The 21,548-nt window shown below is 43.2% G+C and overlaps 1 protein-coding gene across 1 annotated transcript; it reads right to left on the bottom strand.

Annotated features, from left to right (window-relative positions):
- Window positions 1-16,106: 16,106 nt before the first annotated feature.
- Window positions 16,107-17,501, bottom strand: LOC131254107 (beta-amyrin 28-monooxygenase-like). The gene is made up of 2 exons (XM_058255117.1): window positions 17,240-17,501; window positions 16,107-16,448 (listed from the first exon to the last, which is right to left on the bottom strand). The coding sequence occupies exons 1-2, from the start codon at window positions 17,483-17,485 to the stop codon at window positions 16,137-16,139; spliced, it is 558 nt and encodes a 185-aa protein (XP_058111100.1). The 5' UTR covers window positions 17,486-17,501; the 3' UTR covers window positions 16,107-16,136.
- Window positions 17,502-21,548: the final 4,047 nt, after the last annotated feature.

The raw sequence follows: 21,548 nt of genomic DNA, 5'->3' as shown, positions 1-21,548 counted from the left end.
TCTATTTATAAGGTCACGTGGGCCTGGATAGGGCCCACTGTGCTATTTATTTGACATCCAAACTATTCATAAGGTCACATGGGCCTGGATAGGGTCCACTGTAATATTTATTTTCCGTCCAAAATGGGCCCACTGGAATGTTTATTTGTTTATCATCCAAGCTGTTCACGGTTCGTGTGGATTAGGGGCCCACGGTAATGTTTATTGCCATCCAAACTGACCATAAGGTCACAGTCAGGGGCCCACCACGATGTGGTCCACAGATCCAGCCCACTCATTGGGTGCGTCCCACTTGGCTGACTGTTCAGACCAAGTTTCAGCTTCATCCAAATTTCAGGTAAGACCCACCAAGTGTTTTTATATGTTTAGGCATGTCTTCACATGATTTTAAATGGTGTGGCCCACCGGAGTTCCGTATACAGCTGATTTTTGGGGTGGTCATCTGGTCCGAGGGGACCCATCAAATGCATGGAGTAGATGTTCTAAACGCATCACGGTGGGGCCCACAGCTGGGGCCATGAGTCCCAGCCCGTCCGCTCGTCCATCACCCGCAGGCAGCGCCTGCTGCGTGCACTGACAGCAGCAGCAGCTGCTGTCTAAAAAATTAGTTTTGCTGTGGATTTTCACGGGTGGGGCCCGCATCAACAAGATCCACTCCAGCCATAGGTCCCTATGGCTCGATACAAACCTATCAAGACCAATATTGAATGGGTTTTTGACGTACAGCAACGTCAGGGTGTATATCAATGGTAGAGAACTTGTTCACTATGCTATGGCCCACCATAAGTTCGGATTGAGATCATTTTTCGGCTCAACGCCTAAAATGATCTGTGGAAGGGGATGGACGGCTTGGATTGATTACATACATCAAGGTGGGGCCTGCATAAGTGGCCCACCACTTCTTTTTTTTTTTTTTGCAAGTACACACCCACGTCAGTGTACACACTCCATGTTAGCCTTGCTCGTCTAGAGTCCAGGGACGCTGGACGGCATAGATAAACACATGCGTGGTGGTGGGTCCCACATGGACGTGGCCCACCAACTATATATATATATATATAAGTATATTTATATAATAACATATTATAAATATAATATATTGTGTGTATATATATATATATATATATATATATATATATATTGTAGGTGGGACCTCCCACCGGACGGTGAATGTGGTGGGCCTCACCATTGATGAATGGAGTGGATTTAACATGATTTGGTGGGGCCCACTCCATTCTAGGGAGAGGAAAGAGAGAGAGAGAGAGAGAGAGAGAGAGAGAGAGATACGGTGATAGAGAGGAGGGACCCCGCCACTATGGGCCCTCCATTGATACAACTCATACATCAAGTGGGTCCCACAACAAGTGGCCCTTTAAATTTGAAAACAACGGTAGATCACCCACCTTATCTTCCTTCTTCTTGGTCCCCTTAGACTCCAATGCTCCTTAGCTTCTCTTTTAATGGAGGTTGATGGGAGATTGATGGTGTGGATGAGAGATGAGAGGGTGGGCCACACTTGTGGTTTGGGAGAGAGGAAGCTTGGACGTGGGATGTTGCTTGGGAGATTTGAGAAATGAGAGAGAGAGAATGAGAGAATGGGAGTGATATGGATGGGTGAGGTGGAAAGAGAGTGGACTTTTGAAAAAGTAGGGATGGGTTGATGTACTTGAGGTAAGGCTTGTACTTGACATTGATTGATGGGACATATCGTAGAGATTCCCTCGATATTTGCAACGCGTGGCGTTTCTTCAGAATAAACGCAGATCGACATCTCCTAGCCTGAGTATCAGTTCGATGCGCAAGTCACGGCGTTGGAACCGCAGCGACGGCGCGGTCGCTATGATACAAGATTCGGTTCGAGCTGACTTCGGTAAGCAGGACTCGGCTTAGGATCACGGGCAATCGTCGGATATGGTGCGAAGGTTGCCGGAATTCGACTGGAAGGACCGCGGAAGCTAGTGGAACGGTACGGACTAGGACACGGGTCTTACAGCTCTCCCCTCTAAATAAAAATTTTGTTCTCGAAATTTACACAATCATCGCAAGAAAATATAAGTCATAATAGAAGAAGAAGCAAGACATCGACATATCAAATTGAAGACAACATAAAGGATACAATACACAATCAATCATCAAAGAGATGAGGATAGCGCTCTCGAATCTCAGCCTCGCGCTCCCATGACGCCTCATCGACAGAATGGTGACCCCACTGAACCTTCATCAAGGGAATGACCTTGGTTCGGAGGACCTGCTCCTTCCGATCAAGGATACGTACTGACTGCTCAATATAAGAAGCATCCTCACGAACCTCCAACGGCTGCCAATCAATAACAGGAGCTATGTCTGACCCACACTTCCTCAACATAGAGACGTGAAAAACGTTGTGGACGCCAGACAACTAAGATGGTAAGGCAAGCCGATAGGCCACAGCGCTATTGCGCTCAGTGATCTCGAAAGGTCCTATGAATCTCGGGGCAAGCTTGCCCTTCGCTCCAAATCGAACTACGCCCTTCATGGGCGAGACCTTGAGATACACGTGGTCCCCTACATCAAACTCTAAGGGACGACGCCGGCGATCAGCAAAACTCTTCTGCCGGCTCTGAGCTGTGCGCATCCTCTGCCTGATGATATCAATAACCTCTGATGTCTCCTGCACAAGCTCGGGACCTAGGAGACTCCGCTCTCCAACCTCGGTCCAACAACTCGGAGATCTTCACGGTCTGCCATATAATGCCTCAAAAGGAGCCATGCCAATGGTTGCCTGATAGCTGTTGTTGTATGCGAACTCAGCCAATCGCAGATGCTCATCCCAACTACCACCGAAGTCAATCACACAAGCCCGAAGCATATCCTCAAGGATCTGGTTGACCCTTTCGGTCTGGCCATCGGTTTGCGGATGATACGCGATACTGAGCTACAACTCAGTGCCTATAGCTCTCTAAAAGCTCCTCCAAAACTGAGACGTGAACCTCGGATCTCGGTCAAAAACGATCGAGACTGGTACGCCGTGCAGTCTCACAATCTCCTCAATGAATAACCTCGCAAGCCGGTCCAAAGGCCAAGTCGCACGAATCGCAAGAAAATGTGCCGACTTTGTTAGGCGATCCACAACAACCCAGATGGCGTCATGACCGCGCTGAGTCCTTGGCAAACCAATAATGAAATCTGTAGATACGTGCTCCCACTTCCACGCCGGGACGCTCAACGGTTGCAATAGACTAGGGGGTCTCTGATGATCGGCCTTGACACGCTAGCATGTGTCACACTCGGCTACGAAATTGGTAATCTGGCGCATCATCCCTGCCCAAAAATACTATCTCATCATATCACGGTACATCTTCATCGAGCCAGGGTGGATAGAAAACCGCGATCGATGTGCCTTGGTCATAAAATCTATGCGCAACTCGGGAATATCCGGGACACACAATCGGCCTCTAAAGCGAAGTCCACCATCAGAACCAATTTGCCAATCTGACTGACTCTCAAATGCTGCCTCTGCTCGGTAATCCTGTAACGACTCGTTTGCCTGCTGAGCCTCGATTACCCTTGCGACAAGAGAGGGTTGAATCGACAGGCTCGATAGCTGAACGATAGAAGACTGCAGACCAAAATCAAAGTCGTACTCTGTTATATCCTCGAACATCTTCCACTCTTGAATAATCATATGTGCTACTAGGCCTCGTAGCTGACGGCTGAGGGCATCTGCCACCACATTCGCCTTGCCTGGGTGGTACTAGAGGTCAAAATTATAATCCTTCAGAAGCTCCATCCAGCGTCTTTATCTCATGTTCAGCTCAGACTGAGAAAATAGATACTTCAAGCTCTTGTTGTCGGAGAAGAGCTCGAATCTAACCCCACAGAGATAGTGTCTCCACACCTTCAATGCGAAGATGACTGCTGTCAGCTCCAAATCGTGCGTGGGGTAGTTCAGCTCATGAACCTTGAGCTGACGAGACGCAAATGCTATAGGTTTGCCATCCTGCATCAGGACAGCACCTAATCCAATACGCGAAGCATCAGTAAATACCACGAATCCATCACTCCCAGAGGGAAGAGTGAGGATAGGAGCGGACGTCAGACGGTCCTTCAGCTCCATAAATGCTCGCTTATAGGCGTCACTCCAAATAAACTCTGCGCCCTTCCGAGTCAACCTGGTCAACGGGGCTGCAATACGGAAGAAGCCCTCAATGAAACGCTGATAATATCCCGCTAAACCAAGGAAACCGTGGATCTTGGACGCAGTCGTGGGTTGACACCACTGACGCACTGCCTCAACCTTCGAGGGGTCCACTGTGACACCCTCCCTCGTCACCACGTGACCGAGGAATCTTACCTCCTCCTGCCAGAACTCACACTTCTCCAGCTTCGCATATAACTGGTGAGCACGAAGGTCTGCAAGGCGATCTCTAGATGCTGCATATGGTCCTCACGGGTCCTCGAATATATCAGAATGTCGTCGATGAAGACCACAACAAACTGATCGAGATATGGACGAAAGACCCCGTTCATCAACTGCATGAAGACCGCGGGTGCATTGGTCAGTCCAAAGGACATGACTTGAAACTCAAAATGACCATAACGCGTCCTGAAAGCCGTCTTCGGGACGTCCTTCTTTCGGACACGAATCTGATAATAACCAGAACGCAGGTCAATCTTCGAAAAAAATTATGCACTCTGCAGCTGATCAAATAAATCATCTATCCTCGGGAGCGGGTACTTATTCTTAATCATGACCCAGTTGAGCTCGCGGTAATCCACGCAAAGCCTCAACGAGCCATCCTTCTTCCTAACGAAGAGTACCGGCGCTCCCCACGGAGAACTGCTCGGACGAATAAATCCCAACTCACGTAACTCGTCCAACTGTCACTGCAGCTCACGCAACTCCATCGGTGCCATACGGTACGGGGCCTTCGAGATAGGCGCGGTACCAGACATAAGATTGATCTGGAACTCAATATGACGGCGCGGCGGCAACCTCGGAATCTCCTAGAACACGTCGGGGAAGTCACAGACCACCGGCAACCGATCAATACACAAGACAATAGGCTCCTCGACTGCGCAGGACATCAAGCATGACAACGGCTCTCCTATGGGCTCGGTAATGAACTGGAACTGCAGCAAGCCTGGTATGCAGAACGTGACTGTCCTCGTAGAACAATCCAAAATAGCGTGGTACTCGGCAAGCCAATCCATGCCCAAGATAACGTCGAAATCTGTCATCGACAGCACAAATAAGTCAGCGGGCAAAAAGATATCACTAATCAGAACAGGGCAAGATGAACAGAAACGGCCCAATACTGTGGTCCTCCCCAAGGGCGTCGATACGGTCAACTCCTCGCGAGCAGACTCTGTCGGCAATCCAGTCGATCGGCAGAAATTCTCGGATATGAATGAGTGAGAAGCACCAGAATCAAATAATACTCGGGTGATGCATGAAGAGACTGGAAGTGTACCCTCAACGACTCCTCCGGAGGTCTGTGGGTCCTTCTGAGCCGCATAAAATCTAGCCTGAGCTGGCTGGGGAGGTGCCTGTCCCCTCTGAGGTCCCTGGTGCTGCTGCTGCCTCTGCGGCTGCCTATACTGCTGCTAGGGTCTCGGCGGCTGAGGTAGCTGTGGATGCTGCTGATGGGGTCTCTGCTGTGCTGGAAGCTGCTACTGTGCTCTCGGCTGCTGTGACCCTCTTGACTACTGCAGATGAGGGCGAGGGCACTCAGAATGGCGGTGCCCTGTCCTACCACATCCAAAACAAGTCCCTGTAAACGGCTGCTAGGGTGGCGCTGGAGGTATTGCTGGGGCTGTTGGTGCTCTAGCAGGTGGGTGGCTCCTATACCTCTGTGGCCGTCGATGCTGCTGGGAGCTACTGGAGGGGGCCTGCCTCTTCTGACCCCTCCTCTGATCTCTGTCGGCCTGCATGCCAGCTTACTCTGTCTCATAAATCTGAGCCTTCCGCACTACTGCCTGAAAAGTCGGGAGCTCAAGCCCAATCACACGGCCTCGAAGACTGTAACGTAAGCCGTTCTCGAAATGGCTGGCCTTCCGCCCCTCATCATCAACCATATATGGGCAAACCTCGATAGCGCTACAAAACGGGTCACGTACTGTGCCACGGTCATGTCCCCCTGCACCAGAGTCTCGAACTCTAGTGCCCTCTGGTGTCGAATGTGGTCAGGGAAATACTGCTCCTCGAATCGGTCGATAAAGTCCTCCAATGTCCAGACATAGTCAGGTCCTGCGACGCGGGTAACGGAGGTCCACCAGTGCTCGGCCTCGCCCTGGAAAAGAAACACTGCCAACCGGACTCGCTGCTCGGTCGTACATGACATGGTATCAAAAATCTTCTCCACATCGGAGCGCCACCTCTCAGCTACAGTCGGATCTGACTCGCCCTAGAAACGCGGAGGATCAAGCTGTCTGAATTCTCGAAGAAAGGCACTTGTGCGCTCCTGCTCGGCCTGGGCTGGAGAAATAACTGGGCGCCTGCCTTGCCCCTGAAGTGCAGCCGTCACAGCCTGCAACATCTGCTGTAGCTGCGAGGCACTCACAGGCACGGTCGAGTCCGCACCGACCTCGGTTGGAGGAACGACATCCTCAGGCAGGGGAGCAGGGATCTCTGGAGGTGGAACGGGAGGCGCAGGTAGTAAAGGTGAAGCCTCGGGTGGTGGAGCGGGGTGCGCTCGGGTCACTCTCCTGGGCGGCATGTCCTATAGGAAAGAACAATGAAGCCAATCACCCTTGAGAATTGCACTCGGAACCTAATCGCCCTAAACTCATAGCAAGCATGTGATGTTGTTCTCGGTTATTCCCAAGTTATGCTCTGATACCAACTTCTGTCATGCCTCGAACTCGGAAACTGGGCTCACAAAATTTCCGATCGCCGAATCCGACGCCGACCGCCTCCGTAGAACCCCATTCTCGACTCCCGGCACCCATTCACCAGGTTCCGATCCTGGGATACTATAAGGAGGATTTATAATCATCAGTCTGATTCATAATGAGCATAACCAAAAGCATAACCCACGAACAATAACCACAAGAACACCACCACAAAATCCACTATGATCAAAAACTTTTGAGTACAATGCGTCTGAAAGGGAAAAATACAAGATAATGCAAAAGATAGAAACTCCAAAGCTCGTCTGCATGCTCCTGCTGCTACTATGCTATGGCTGCGCCCTGGCGTCACTTGCACGCATCAATCGTGCATAAACTTATAGAAGCTTAGAGGGTAGGGTAAGTGTGTGTGCAATATAAGCGTGCTTAGAACGTAATGTCAGAGTAATGCAGAATCATGGTGATGAGTACATGAATGCAATCAGCCGTACCAAGGCTATGCGGTGCAAGATGTGAATGCCATCGGCCATAACACGGCCATGTGATGTGAGATACAACTCAAGCATGCCAATCCTCATCATATATCAGTACAGTTTTCATTCTGGATAATCACCGGGGTTCAATACACTCCAAATAGCACTGTCGCTCTCCTAGCCGCAGAGTCTAAGTGAGCGTAAGAAACCTTACTATCCGCCTGACCAATAGTCTGCCAATACCTATCCAGCACGTCGATAGCGGACCCATTCGCGAGCTGGTCAAACTCAGCCTAGTATTGCCCCTTACCCTTGGGCGAGTAAAGTTACACTCCTTTCCAACCGACCACGACACAGTGGGAGACGCGGCCTCTTGGTATTCGGCCCTCATGCGCTCATATATCCACTCGGTCTCAACGTTGGAGTCATCCTCTGGTACCATCGGGTTTAGAAAATTTCACCCAGAGACATTTATGACGCTCGTATGCTAGAACCAAACATTTCCAGTATCCAACCCAGCCACCCACGATGTGTCTGTGGAGGCTATGGCCTTGATGTTGCTAGGGCATACAATAATCATGATTACACAAATGCAAGTGCATGAATCACCCTACCAAACATGCAACAATTCTGTGCGTACTGAGCGCTCATGTGGGGGGACTCCGCCTATCAGGGAGCCCCTAACGATCTGTCCGAAGGCATATGCTATGATCAGTCACTTCTCATATCAGGCATACATATGATGCGTATGATCATGAATCATGGATCTATACTATACATGTTATGTGGTGATGAGTTCTGATCAACATAAAGATGGGCCTAGACGGCCTATATACTATAGGTATGGGCCTATTAATGGGCCTTAGGGAGAGTCGTAATGCGGACATTTAACCAACATTAACCTTACAATGTGGGCATCAAACCATCATTGCTCCCAAGGCACTGCCGCTATAAGGGTCAACACATAAATCATGGTATGGGTCTCATGTACATCCCATTGGGCCTCCAATACATCAAATGAGCCTCATAATATGGGCCCTATACAAATCAAGGTGGGCCTTAAATTATCTCCAAAATGGTTGGACAGTTGGATGAAACACATGCATCATGATGGTGCCCACTTTAATGGAGGGTATGGTTTACAATACATACATAAGTGGGTCCCATGTGGGGCCTACCATAATGTTTACTTCCCATTCAACCCATTGATAAGGTCATTCAGACCGGGGCTCACAGTAGTGTTTATTTTCCAAGCAACCTAGGGCCCAACATAATGTTTATTTTCCAACCAACTGTTCATAAGGTCATGTGGACCAGGGTAGGGCCCACTGTAATATTTATTTATCATCCAATCTATTCATAAGGTCACGTGGGCCTGGATAGGGCCCACTGTGCTATTTATTTGACATCCAAACTATTCATAAGGTCACGCAGGCCTGGATAGGGCCCACTGTAATATTTATTTTCCGTCTAAAATGGGCCCACTGGAATGTTTATTTGTTTACCATCCAAGCTGTTCACGGTTCGTGTGGACCAGGGGCCCACGGTAATGTTTATTGCCATCCAAACTGACCATAAGGTCACAGTCAGGGGCCCACCGCGATGTGGTCCACAGATCCAGCCCACTCATTGGGTGCGTCCCACTTGGCTGACTGTTCAGACCAAGTTTCAGCTTCATCCAAATTTCAGGTAGGCCCCACCAAGTGTTTTTATATGTTTAGGCATGTCTTCATATGATTTTAAATGGTGTGGCCCACCGGAGTTCCGTATACAGCTGATTTTTGGGGTGGTCATCTGGTTCGAGGGGACCCATCAAATGCATGGAGTAGATGTTTGAAACGTATCACGGTGGAGCCCACAGCTGGGGCCATGAGCCCTAGCCCGTCCGCTCGTCCGTCACCCGCAGGCAGCGCCTGCTGCGTGCACTGACAGCAGCAGCAGCTGCTGTCTGAGTTTTTTTTTTTATTTTTTATGATTTTCTGCAGTTTTTTTGTAGATGGGACCCGCATCAGCAAGATCCACTCCAGCCATGGGTCCCTCTGGCTCGATACAAACCTATCAAGACCAATATTGAATGGGTTTTTTACGTATAATAACGTTGGGGTGTATATCAATGGTAGAGAACTTGTTCACTATGTTATGGCCCACCATAAGTTCGGATTGAGATCATTTTTCGGCTCAACGCCTAAAATGATCTGTGGAAGGGGATGGATGGCTTGGATTGATTACATACATCAAGGTGGGGCCTGCATAAGTGGCCCACCACTTCTTTCTTTGTTTTTTTTTTGGCAAGTACACACCCACATCAGTGTACACACTCCATGTTAGCCTTGCCCGTCCAGCGTCCAGGGACGCTGGACGGCATGGATAAACACATGCGTGGTGGTGGGTCCCACATGGACGTGGCCCACCAACTATATATATATATAAGTATATTTATATAATAGCATATTATAAATATAATATATTGAATATATATATATATATTTATATATATATTGTAGGTGGGACCTCCCACCGGACGGTGAATGTGGTGGGCCTCACCATTGATGAATGGAGTGGATTTAACATGATTTGGTGGGGCCCACTCCATTCTAGGGAGAGAGAGAGAGAGAGAGAGAGAGAGAGAGAGAGAGAGAGAGAGAGATACGGTGATAGAGAGGAGGGACCCCGCCACTATGGGCCTTCCATTGATACAACTCATACATCAAGTGGGTCCCACAACAAGTGGCCCTTAAAATTTGAAAACAACGGTAGATCACCCACCTTATCTTCCTTCTTCTTGGTCCCCTTAGACTCCAATGCTCCTTAGCTTCCCTTTTAATAGAGGTTGATGGGAGATTGATGGTGTGGATGAGAGATGAGAGGGTGGGCCACACTTGTGGTTTGGGAGAGAGGAAGCTTGGACGTGGGATGTTGCTTAGGAGATTTGAGAAATGAGAGAGAGAATGAGAGGATGGGAGTGATATGGATGGGTGAGGTGGAAAGAGAGTGGACTTTTGAAAAAGTAGGGATGGGTTGATGTACTTGAGGTAAGGCTTGTACTTGACATTGATCGATGGGACATATCGTAGAGATTCTCTCGATATTTACAACACGCGGCGTTTCTTTGGAATAAACGCAGATCGACATCTCCTAGCCTGAGTATTGGTTCGGTGCACAAGTCAAGGCGTTGGAACAACGGCGACGGCGCTGTCGCTATGATACAAGATTCGGTTCGAGCCGACTTCGGTAAGCGAGACTCGGCTTAGGATCGCACGCAATCGTCGGATATGGTGCGAAGGTTGCCGGAATTCGACTGGAAGGACCGCCGAAGCTAATGGAACGGTATGGACTAGGACACGGATCTTATATCTAATATATACTTACGACCTTTAAAGGATAAATACATCCTAGAAGAATCCTTAAGATATTCGAGAATGCGGTTAACTGATTCCTACTACTCTTTGGTAGGATTTTTAATAAATTTGCTAAAAATGCCAATTGCATGTGCGATGTTGGGTCTCGTGCACACCATAAGTCCATAACACATCAAACTTTCAGTTGCTGCTGATGCATGCATAAGAAATTTTCTTCATTTTTATTCTTTTTCTTTTTCTTTCTCACTTGAAGGGCTTTTGTGACTACTTAACTTGAAGTGACATACATATGTAGCATCGACATGTTTTTCCTTGTATATTTAGAACCTTTCAAGAACTTAATGTACCTTTAATGTGGTAATACACCATATATCCCTTACCACCATCACTATAACCGACAAATGTATACTTTTTTGCCCTTTGGTCTTGCTAATCTCTCCTAATAGATGGTATATGAGACCAAGAATCATAACCAAATACATGCAGCTCTGAGTAGTTTATTTCCTGACCACTCTATACTTCTTTGAGAATTTTACAATTAATAGTCGTTGACAGGGACCGATTCACTAAATAGTAAGTTGTGCTAATGGCCTAAGGACATAAGTCCTTGCCCAATGTAGCGTTACTTAACATACTTTGAGCCCCCTTTAAACGAGTCTGATTCATACGGTCTACCACACCATGCATTAAGCTTTAGTATGTGCCTAACTGCGTTGTGCCTCACAAACCCTCATCGTTGCAAAATTGATTGAATTCCTTCGAAGTAAATTCTCCACCATTGTTCGTCCTCGGTAATTTCAATTGTCGCCTTGACCGTTTTTCGACCATGACCTTTCAAGACTTGAAAGTCGAAAATGTGTATAATTTATTCTTCATAAAATAAAACCACACCTTTCTACAAAAGTCATCAATAAATACTATAAAGAATAATAACCATCCTCTCCAAACCACAGGCAACAACCCTTACACATCAAAGTGCATATAATCTAATTATCTCCTACCACTATGTTTTCTAGTTTTAAACGATAATTTTGACTATTTACTATATATGCAATGATCACATACATTTGAATAAAAAATTTTAAAAAAAGAAATTAAACCACGATCGGGTAGTACCTTTATATCGCGCTCGCACATGTGGCGTAGGCTCGCATACCACACACATGCTGATATGGATTTCATTACAGACATTGTAATTTCACCTGATACAATATTCTTGATCAACCTGTGCAGATTGCCACTCTTTTGTGCTTTCATAATTGTGAGTGCGCCTTTTAAAACTTTCAGGACACCATTATGGTCGATGAAATTGCATCCTATTACATCAATAATACTTAGAGAAATTATATTTTTCTTTAAATCTGAAACATGCCTCACATCAGTCAGAGTACACTCCACCCTATTAAATATTCTAATGAGAACAGATCCAATTCCAATCATCTTACATGCATGATCATTGCTCATAACAACCAACCTACTATCATACTTGTTGTATGTGGTGAATCAACTCCGGTGAGGGGTCATGTGGTACGAAGCCCCTATATCCAAAATTCACTTTTGATAGAAGTGGCCCGTTTTGGACACTGATAATATATTGCAACCATCTGAATTTTCATGTGACTCTTCTGAATTGGCCTCCCTAGTAGAATTATATGCAATCTCATCCTTCTGGGTTTTAAGGGACCGACAATCCTTCATATGTATGGTTTTTCCACAATTCTAACACTTCGTTTTACATTTGCCCTTAGACTTAGATCTCAATTGTGAATTTCCCTTCTCCTACTTAGAAGTTCTTCCCCTAGTAACCAACGCATCCATAGAGCAACCATCACCACCGTTCTTCTTTCTCAATTGCTTTGAATGAAGAGCTGAGATTACGGTTTCAACTTCAATGGTCTCCCTACCGTGGCACATAGTGTTTACGAGATTCTCGAAGGACTCTTGAAGGGAATTTAACAGGATTATGACTTGATCTTCATTGTTGATCTTCACTACACACTTATTAATTTGCAAAGTACTTTGTTGAAGTTACTGATGCATTCATTGAGACTTGTTCCTTTCGCCATTTTTAGATTGTAGAGCTGCTTCTTAAGAAACAGACGATTGGATAGCGATCTCACCATGTAGAAACTCTCTAACTTCGCCCACAATCGTATAATAGTCGTCTTAGTGATGACATTATAGAGGACCTCATCAGCTAAGTACAATTAAATTGCTTTAATTGCCTTTTAATCTAATTCATCATTCTCTTCATCGCTCATAATTTCAGGACGCTTCACTTTCCCAAAAAGAACCTATTGTAATCCTTGCTGAATTAGAAGGGTTTGATCTGTACTCTTCATAATTCAAAATTATTTTTACCTGTAAAATTTTTCGTCTTGAACTTAACATTCGTCCCCTTCGAGACCATGTCTTCAGATTTAATATGAAAACCCAGCTTGATTACTTGATTTCTTTGATATCACTTGTTGGGCGCCACAGAAGTAAAGTTACTTAGATGTGATCCATACGTGAATTAAACAAGCACATAGATAAAAAATTCAAGCATGTACAGAGAACACAATGATTTACGTGGAAAAATCCTCATAGAAAAAAAAAAAAACTACTGCATAGAACGACAAGCAATCCCCTATGAAAACAAAATTACAAGAGATGGAAGCAACTTACATGCAAATGATAGAGTTGAAAATTCTAACTCCTCATCCTCCAAACCCTAACTCTCTCTAGAGTAAGTGTAAATCACCTTAGATTTTCCTAATCTCGTATTACACCCATATATAACCCGGATCCATAATTAGAAACAAAACCACAAACTTACACAAAAGTTATGCAAACTATCGATAGGATTGACTCTAATCGAGGGCCATTGATCAAATCAAGTGTCTAAAATCGTCTAGAGAGAGCTTATATTTTTGGATTTCTCGATCGAATCGAACATGACTTAAACATTCTAGCAAGAAATTGTGGAAAAACTAGAATTTCTCGATCGAATTGACTAGGTGTCAATTCAATAAAAAAATTCATGTTCAACATAAATTAAAGACACCCGATTTCAATAAGATGTTCATTGTATCTCATGGTATAGTCCAACTAATGGTTATATAGACTTGATGGGACGTCCAATTATCATGGTGGCTCACTTGATGCACGAGTTAAATAACATACTCAAAAACCAGTGGATCTTACGCAAAAATTAAATAACATTAGGTAAATAAGCTTCCATGTATTTTAATTTTATTTATTTTTTTAAAATTTTTTACACGCACACACACCCCCCCCACACTCACGCAGTAGTGGGATTTCACCACCTATGGGTACTTGAACCACACACACCCCCAGGCACTCATGCGGTAGTGGGATTTCACCACCTATGGGAACTCGAACCCTTGACCCAATGTGGAAACTCCTAAGAGTCTATCATCAGTGCAAAAGTAAGCTTCCATGCATGTTAATTACTTTTACTTACAGTTGAAGTTGCAGGAGAGGTTTTCTCTACTGCCTATCTTTCTTCTCTTTAGGTTTATCATACATAAAAACTCTTCATACAACCACTTTGATAAGTGGTGATTATATAATTAATATTATTTTTGATAATAAATGAGGTGAGAAGTAAACAAAATGAAAAGAATGGTAGATCAGATAGGTGGACTATAGTGTTTATGTGAAATCTACCTCGTCCACTGGGTGCATCACATTATGTCATGCATAATGCCCAAAAATCAACTTGATCAGTGATAAGGTGAACCACAATTGTAAACCTTACTGCGGACCACTTGAATTGTGGATGGGCTTGACTTTTGTAACCTATACCTAAGTTTTTGTGTGACATTTAATGGTTGGGGGATTTTATATAATCATAATGGTGGGCCTAAAAAAAATGAAGAGGCGATGTCACACTCATGCCATGGGATTTCACCTCGTATGGGTACTCAAACCCTTAACCATATGTTGAAACTCCCGAGCAAGAGTAAGGACATTTTTCAAGATATATTATGATACATTGCAATATGATATTTTTGCAGTTAAGATATATTTGCAAGGTAACAATTGTTACACACTACACCAAAATCGTCATTTAGGAACGGTTTTAAACCGTTCCTAAATGCTTCAGGAACGATTTAATACCATTCCTAAATGAGGCGTTGCAGAAAATCAGGAATGGTTCAGAACCGTTTTGGGTACCATTTCAGTTTTTAGAAACGGAATTTTAGGAATGGTTTTAAACCGTTCTGGTGCCAACGGTCACATTTTGGGCAAAAAATTTTAGAAACGATTTTGAATGCTTATTAATGTTGCCAACGGTCAGATTTTAAGACGGAATTTTAAGAACAATTTTAAACCCCTTTGTTCGTTATATGAGAGAGAGAGAGAGAGAGAGAGAGAGAGAGAGAGAGAGGGTATGTAATCTACTTGTATTATATGCCAAATAATTACACAAATAGAAGAAAAAGATAATAGAATGATTCACACACAATAATCTTTTCCTTCTTTTTTAGTACACATTTCAATTTCTAATTTCAATACAACATTTCATTTCCAACAATTCCAACAATTTCTTGCTCTCTTCTAGAATGATCACTGCCTGTGAAGGGCTGAAACAGAGATGGCAGTGGCAACCATTGAAGTTACTAAATACCTTATGAAACATATATTATAATTTCTGAGTTAGTGACTCTAAACAAGAAATTGATGTTGTTCGATTTGATTTGATTTTTATTTTTAACTCCTAACATTGACCACGATTCTATGCCCTTCATTTTCAAAAATGAAAATGGGATGTTTTGGATCGTCTAATAGAATGAGTATTGAGAACCAACGGTGATCTGATGTGGGCCTATAAAAAGATGGTTGTTTGGATTTTTTTCGTTTATAAATAATTCCAACCATTGATTGAGAATAACATTGATCCATTGATGGATTGGACCATCTAATCGCTGGGATTTTTAAATGAAGTTCATGAAGAGTTGTTTGGATTAAATGGATGGCCTTGATCAATTGATTAGAATGTCCACGCATCCACTATGGTTACTAACTATAAGACAGGAAGCTTCCCTACCCTAAAAACATGATCCGGTGCAACTCATATGCACCACACTATGGTGCTACAGCTACTCTCAACTTGAGACATGTACACCAATCATCAATCTGGACCGTTCATTTGGTCTAATCCACTGCATGGCCCACTGTGATCGAGAATCCTACCTCATCATAGCCATTGAAGAAAGAAACTAGCACACTTCACAAATATATGTTTGGTACACAAGCTTAGTAGCAATTCACACCCAGATCCATAGCTAACTGGCAGACTGAGTGGAGATACCTCGTTTCAACACTTGAGGTCTTGGTATCGATCCCTAGCGGGGGTGGCTAACATGGAGTGTGTGTACTGACATGGGTGAGTACTAACAACCTAACCCAAAAAAAAAAAGAAAAAAAGAAGCGTAGTAGCAATTCAAAGTGTTAAATCCCTAATCTACTCGGATGTAATTCTTTCTTTGATCCTGATAGGAAGTCCCATTGATGGATAAGGCATCGGTTGGCATGTGATCATTTCATCGGGATTCACTTCTGACCACTCAAAGTTCATGATCATGTTATGGACGATCGTGAGCGTCTCGACCCTAGCGAATTCGTTGCCGATGCACATGTGGGCCCCAGCTCCAAATGGTATGTAGGAGAACGGTGGGATCGGCTTAGATGGATTTTGGAAACGTGATGGATCGAACTCATCAAGGTCTGCAAAGAAGTCCTTGTCCATGTGGGTCGGCGATGAGGCCCAGAATACCTAAAACTAGATACAATAAAGCGTTGAATCCACATGCACTAGATGAAATAGTGGTGACTCATTTTGTATACACGTGGCACACATGTATTTTGATCCAGACCATCTAACTCGTGGGGACTATCACAGATGGAGCTTATACCAGAAATCACACAGATCCAAGTATTCTATCCATTTGTTTCATGGCCATCAAGTTAACGGTTAAAAGGAAAATGATCGGTGATCTATTCAAGCAGCCAATTCAAATGGTTGAGATCATCCGATCAGGCGTGATTTACGGGCCACACTCCGTTCACAGTCAAGCCAATGGGCCTCCATCCATATTGATGCCCATGGATGCCACGTGTCCAATGGATGAATCACTAGCGCACGCTACAGATTAGTAGTATGTTTCATGCACAATATGAACGGCTAGATTGCTATGATAGTTCATCACCAATTTAAAAATGGTGGTGATTCTTCCTCTTGGATTTTGAATTGTTGAGTCTGTTTTTATTCAAAATTTTCATTTTGCCTGGCCCAGCCCATTGACAGCCCTAGTCCGGGATTGTTAATTACATTGTGTATGGAACACATCCAAAAAATCACATCCATCAAGCTATCCTATCCATCCAATGGACAGTTATTGACTTGATGGTTAGAAGTTAAATGAAGTTAAATAGAAAGTGGCCCAAAATCCAAGTACAAAATCAGATGGCTACTTTATTTTTAGTCTGATTTTCAGGTTATGGTCCATCCGCAAAAATTTCAACGGTCTAGATTGTTAAAGAACTATGCGATGTGGATGTACGTACCTTCCATCCTTTAGGGATGTCATAGCCACCAAAGCTGGTGTCTTTAAGAGCTTCTCTAAAGCCACCGAAGACAGGAGGGATGAATCTCATCAGCTCTTGTGCAACTGTCCATGTGTATTTCATCTTCTGCAATTCACTCCATGTAAGCTTTCCTTCTGATGGTTGTCTTTTCTTCAAAATCTCCATATGCTCTGATAGTGCCCGCAAATAAAGAGAGAGAGAGAGAAGAAAACAAGAAAAGATCATCTTAGGAAATTTGATGGGTCTTGGGCCAAAAACCAACATTAATTTAAACCCTGGTTAATATATATGTAAGCTTCCAAGTGACTCATGAGCTAAGATCTGGGTTTTTGCTTCTGTTTTGTGGAGTGTGTCGTATATGATAGGTGGGCCGTCGTTTTTTTGGGGGGACCACCCGAACAGAGGGCCTTTTGTGTCTGTATAGCCGAAGGGCTTTTGTTACGTTTCAATAATATGTTGGTGAGCTAAGATCAGGTTTGTTATGAATAGACACATGCTTGTTCATGGACTCCATTATCTACTGCATGCGATTTTTAGATAATAGACAATTTCCACTAACCTTGCACTCATTTACATCATTCCCCTTCCCACAATTAATTTTATTCTCTTTCTTATAGCCGTCATGAGTTGGGCATTTTGAGGATCCGTTTATTATTGAAATACACTATCTTCTATGGTACTATTATCACCATTTCTTTGTTGTCACCCATGCCCACTTACTGTTCGAATCTGACAGCCGCATGCCATTATCATCGAATCTAGTCACCATTGAAAACCGTCCCTCATTAATATCACCCAAAACCCATCTCCACCATACCATTATGTTGTTGATGTCTTAAATATGAAAACAACAGAGTCTGTTGATGCCATACCATTGAACAGGTGCTTGATGCCATTGAAAAAATTCAAAAAATTTATATTTTCTTGTTGGAATGTTTTGGTGATTTCTCGATGCCATCAAAGGAGTTTGATGTCATCGACAGTCTATCAATGACATCGAATTCTCATCAAAGGTGTCATTGAGCGCACGCGCAGAATTGTGTAAGTGTAGAATTGATTTCCGATTTTGATTGTGATTCTAATGGAGGCTATATATATGGGTGTAATTAGGATTTTAGGAGAGATATAGAGGTATTCTAGGATTTCTAAATTTGTTCCTAAGGGTTTCAAGGGCATAACTTGTGGAGATTTGAGGCTTGTTTGAATTGTGTAATCTCTATCTCTTATAATTTATGCTTTCATAGTGCATTACTGTCGCTTGGTACCGTTTGGTTTTTTCCCGCAAGGGTTTTTACATATTAAATTCAGAGTGTTTGTGATTGGATTTGATTGTGTAATGGGAATACTTTGCTTGATTTATCTATATGTGCTTCCACAATTCATTAACAAATTATTCATGAACAAACAAAACATATAGAGATTTATTGTCACCTTATTTAGAGGAAAAAAAAAACATCTGAGGTTCTTTGCACTTCTTACGTCCATTCCAATCACCTAATTTCATTATTTACTTGGTAGGTTGGGTGTCACTGTTCTCCACATATCAACTTGAGGGAGAGAATTAAAAAAGATTTGATTTTTTCCGGTATATGTTTCCTTTTTTGGTTAATATGTGACTAGGTTGCTTGCAATCTCTCTTGACTGGGTTCATTTCTCTTGTATATATATTGTATGTTAGTCTCAATGAAATACACAAGAAAATTTACAAAATAAAATTTCCCAAAATTTCTCTCAATCTCAAAATTTTCATAAAAGTTTTATTTCAACAGGGAAATCTTTCCAATTTTGAAAGTTACACCCATTATTTTAACACAAACACATATTAGTTAATAGTTTGAAATATCTAATATTGCATATCAATCATGAAGAAATAATTTTTGGTTATTATTATTATAAATAAATAATAAAAGAAAAATTTTGAAGAATCCTTGTTCCTCCATCTCTTTTTATTCTTCTGTCGTCTTCCTCTCTCAAGTATCTGTTATATTTGATGTCTTAAATCAAGTCAGATACGGGGTTTGCCGATGCCATTGACAGTCTGTTTGATGTCACCTTTGATGATATCGAACAGTTCTCGATCCCATCGATATTTTCTGGATTTTCTTCAGTTGGTTGCTGAACTGACTGGGTACTTTTTCGATGCCATTGACAGGGCTTCGACGCTATCGACAGGATTATTTCAATGCCATCGAAAGAGCTTCGATGGTATCGACAGGATTTTGCGCAGATTTTATGTAAAACTGCAAATTTGTGGGATTTGTTTCTGATTTTGTTTGAGATTCTTTTCAAAGCTATATATATTGGTGTAAACGGGATTGGAAGGCATTCTACAAGTTTCTAAATTGTTGTAGGGTTTCAAAGAGTATAGCAAGGGTGAGACTCAAGATTGTTCAAATCGGGTAAGCTCTTTCTCTATGTAATTTCTTCTTTCATAGTGATCATCTGTTGCTTTATGCCGTGATTTTTTCTTGAAAGGATTTTTTCACTTTAAATCGATCTGTTCTCCGCCCTTTTTCTGGGTGCTTTTGGATTGCTATCCTAGATTCATCTCTGTGTGCTTCCACAGTCCTCCCAACATGCATAGATATTCATAGAGACAAAAAGGAGCATGCTTTGGTTATCACAGATAGAATACCTTGAAAAGGTGTTGATCAAGTATGGAATGGACCAGGCAAAGCCGGTGAGCATCCCCCACGCAGCTCACTTCAAGCTTTCCTCAGAACAATGTCCCAAAACAGATAAGGAAAAGTATGATATATCTCATGTGCCTTATTCAAATGCAGTTAGCAGTTTAATGTATGCCATGGTCTGTACGAATCCAAATATTTAACATGCAATCGGTGTTGTGAACATATACACGTCAAACCATGGCAAACAACATTGGGAAGCGGTGAAATGACAACTTTGATACATTCGAGGTACAAAAGACTATGTCTTAACTTTTGAGAAGACGGGAAAAGTTGGTAGGTATGTAGATTTAGACTATGCAGGCAGTGTAGATTTCAAAAAGTCGACTTTAGGTTACTCGTTTGTACTAGCGGGTAGAGCAATCAGTTGGATGTTGAAGCTTTAATCCGTGGTGCCTCTTTTTATAACCGAAACAGAGTATATGACAGTGACAGAAGCATTTAAGGAAGGTGTTTGGTTAAGAGGCATGATAAATCAGTTGGGGCTTCACCAGGAGGCCGTGCCGATTAACTGTGATAGCGAGAGCGTTATTAATTTGGCTAAAAATTCTGTTTATCACTCACGTACTAAACACATTGATGTTTGTCACTATTTTATCCGACAGGTATTTGAGGAAGAAGACATAACTCTGGAGAAGAAAAACACTACTATGAATCCGGCAGACATGCTCACCAAGGTCGTTCGTATGGAGAAGTTCAAGTTCCATACAACTTCTCTGGGCTTGGCGATGGCGTAAAAGGAGGACGGAGTATGCATGAAAAGCATTGATGAAGCTATGATGTAAGGCAGAGATTAGAGAAGAAGACAAGAAGCTACGTGTTTGAAGATTGAAGACATGGTAGAGATTATTGTATTTGATGTCTTAAATCAAGTCAGATATAGGGTTTGTCGATGCCATTGACAGTCTGTTCGATGCCACCTTCGATGGCATTGAACAGTTTTCGATCCCATTGATATTTTCTGGATTTTCTTCAACTAGGCACCTTTTCAATGCCATCGACAGGGCTTCGATGCCATCAACATGATTAGTTTGATGCCATCGATAGGGCTTCGATGCCATCGAAAGAGCTTCGATGGCATCAACAGGATTCTGCGCAAATTTTATGCAAAACTGCGAATTTGTGGGATTTATTTCTGATTTCATTTGGGATTCTTTTCCAAGCTATACACACACACACACACACACACACACACACACACACACACACACATATATAGGTGTAAACTAGGGGTGCACATCGAATCGGTAGAACTGTGGAATCGGACCAGAATCGACCAAACAGTCCAGTTTGGTACGGTTCTAGAGTGTACTGGTTCTGGTTCTGGTTTTGGTTCCAAGAATCAAAGAATCGATTACGATAGTTCGGTTCTGGGTTTGGGGGTATGTAGAACCAAACTGTGGATCCAAACTATGAAACCGAACCTAGAACCGAACTAGAAACCCTTTGATTGTTTTCATATTTGACTCATGATTTATGGTTTACCATGCACTATTTGATTGTTTCCATAAATGTATTTTTGCACACCTTATATAATATCTAAACCATTCATCAAATGGATCACAATGCGAATGGACATGGGCTAGATTATAAAATAAAAC

This window comes from Magnolia sinica, chromosome 8, assembly GCF_029962835.1.
Source record: "Magnolia sinica isolate HGM2019 chromosome 8, MsV1, whole genome shotgun sequence".
NCBI lineage: Eukaryota > Viridiplantae > Streptophyta > Magnoliopsida > Magnoliales > Magnoliaceae > Magnolia > Magnolia sinica.
Note: the sequence above shows the minus strand (reverse complement) of the source record. Positions and strands in the feature narration are given on the sequence as shown.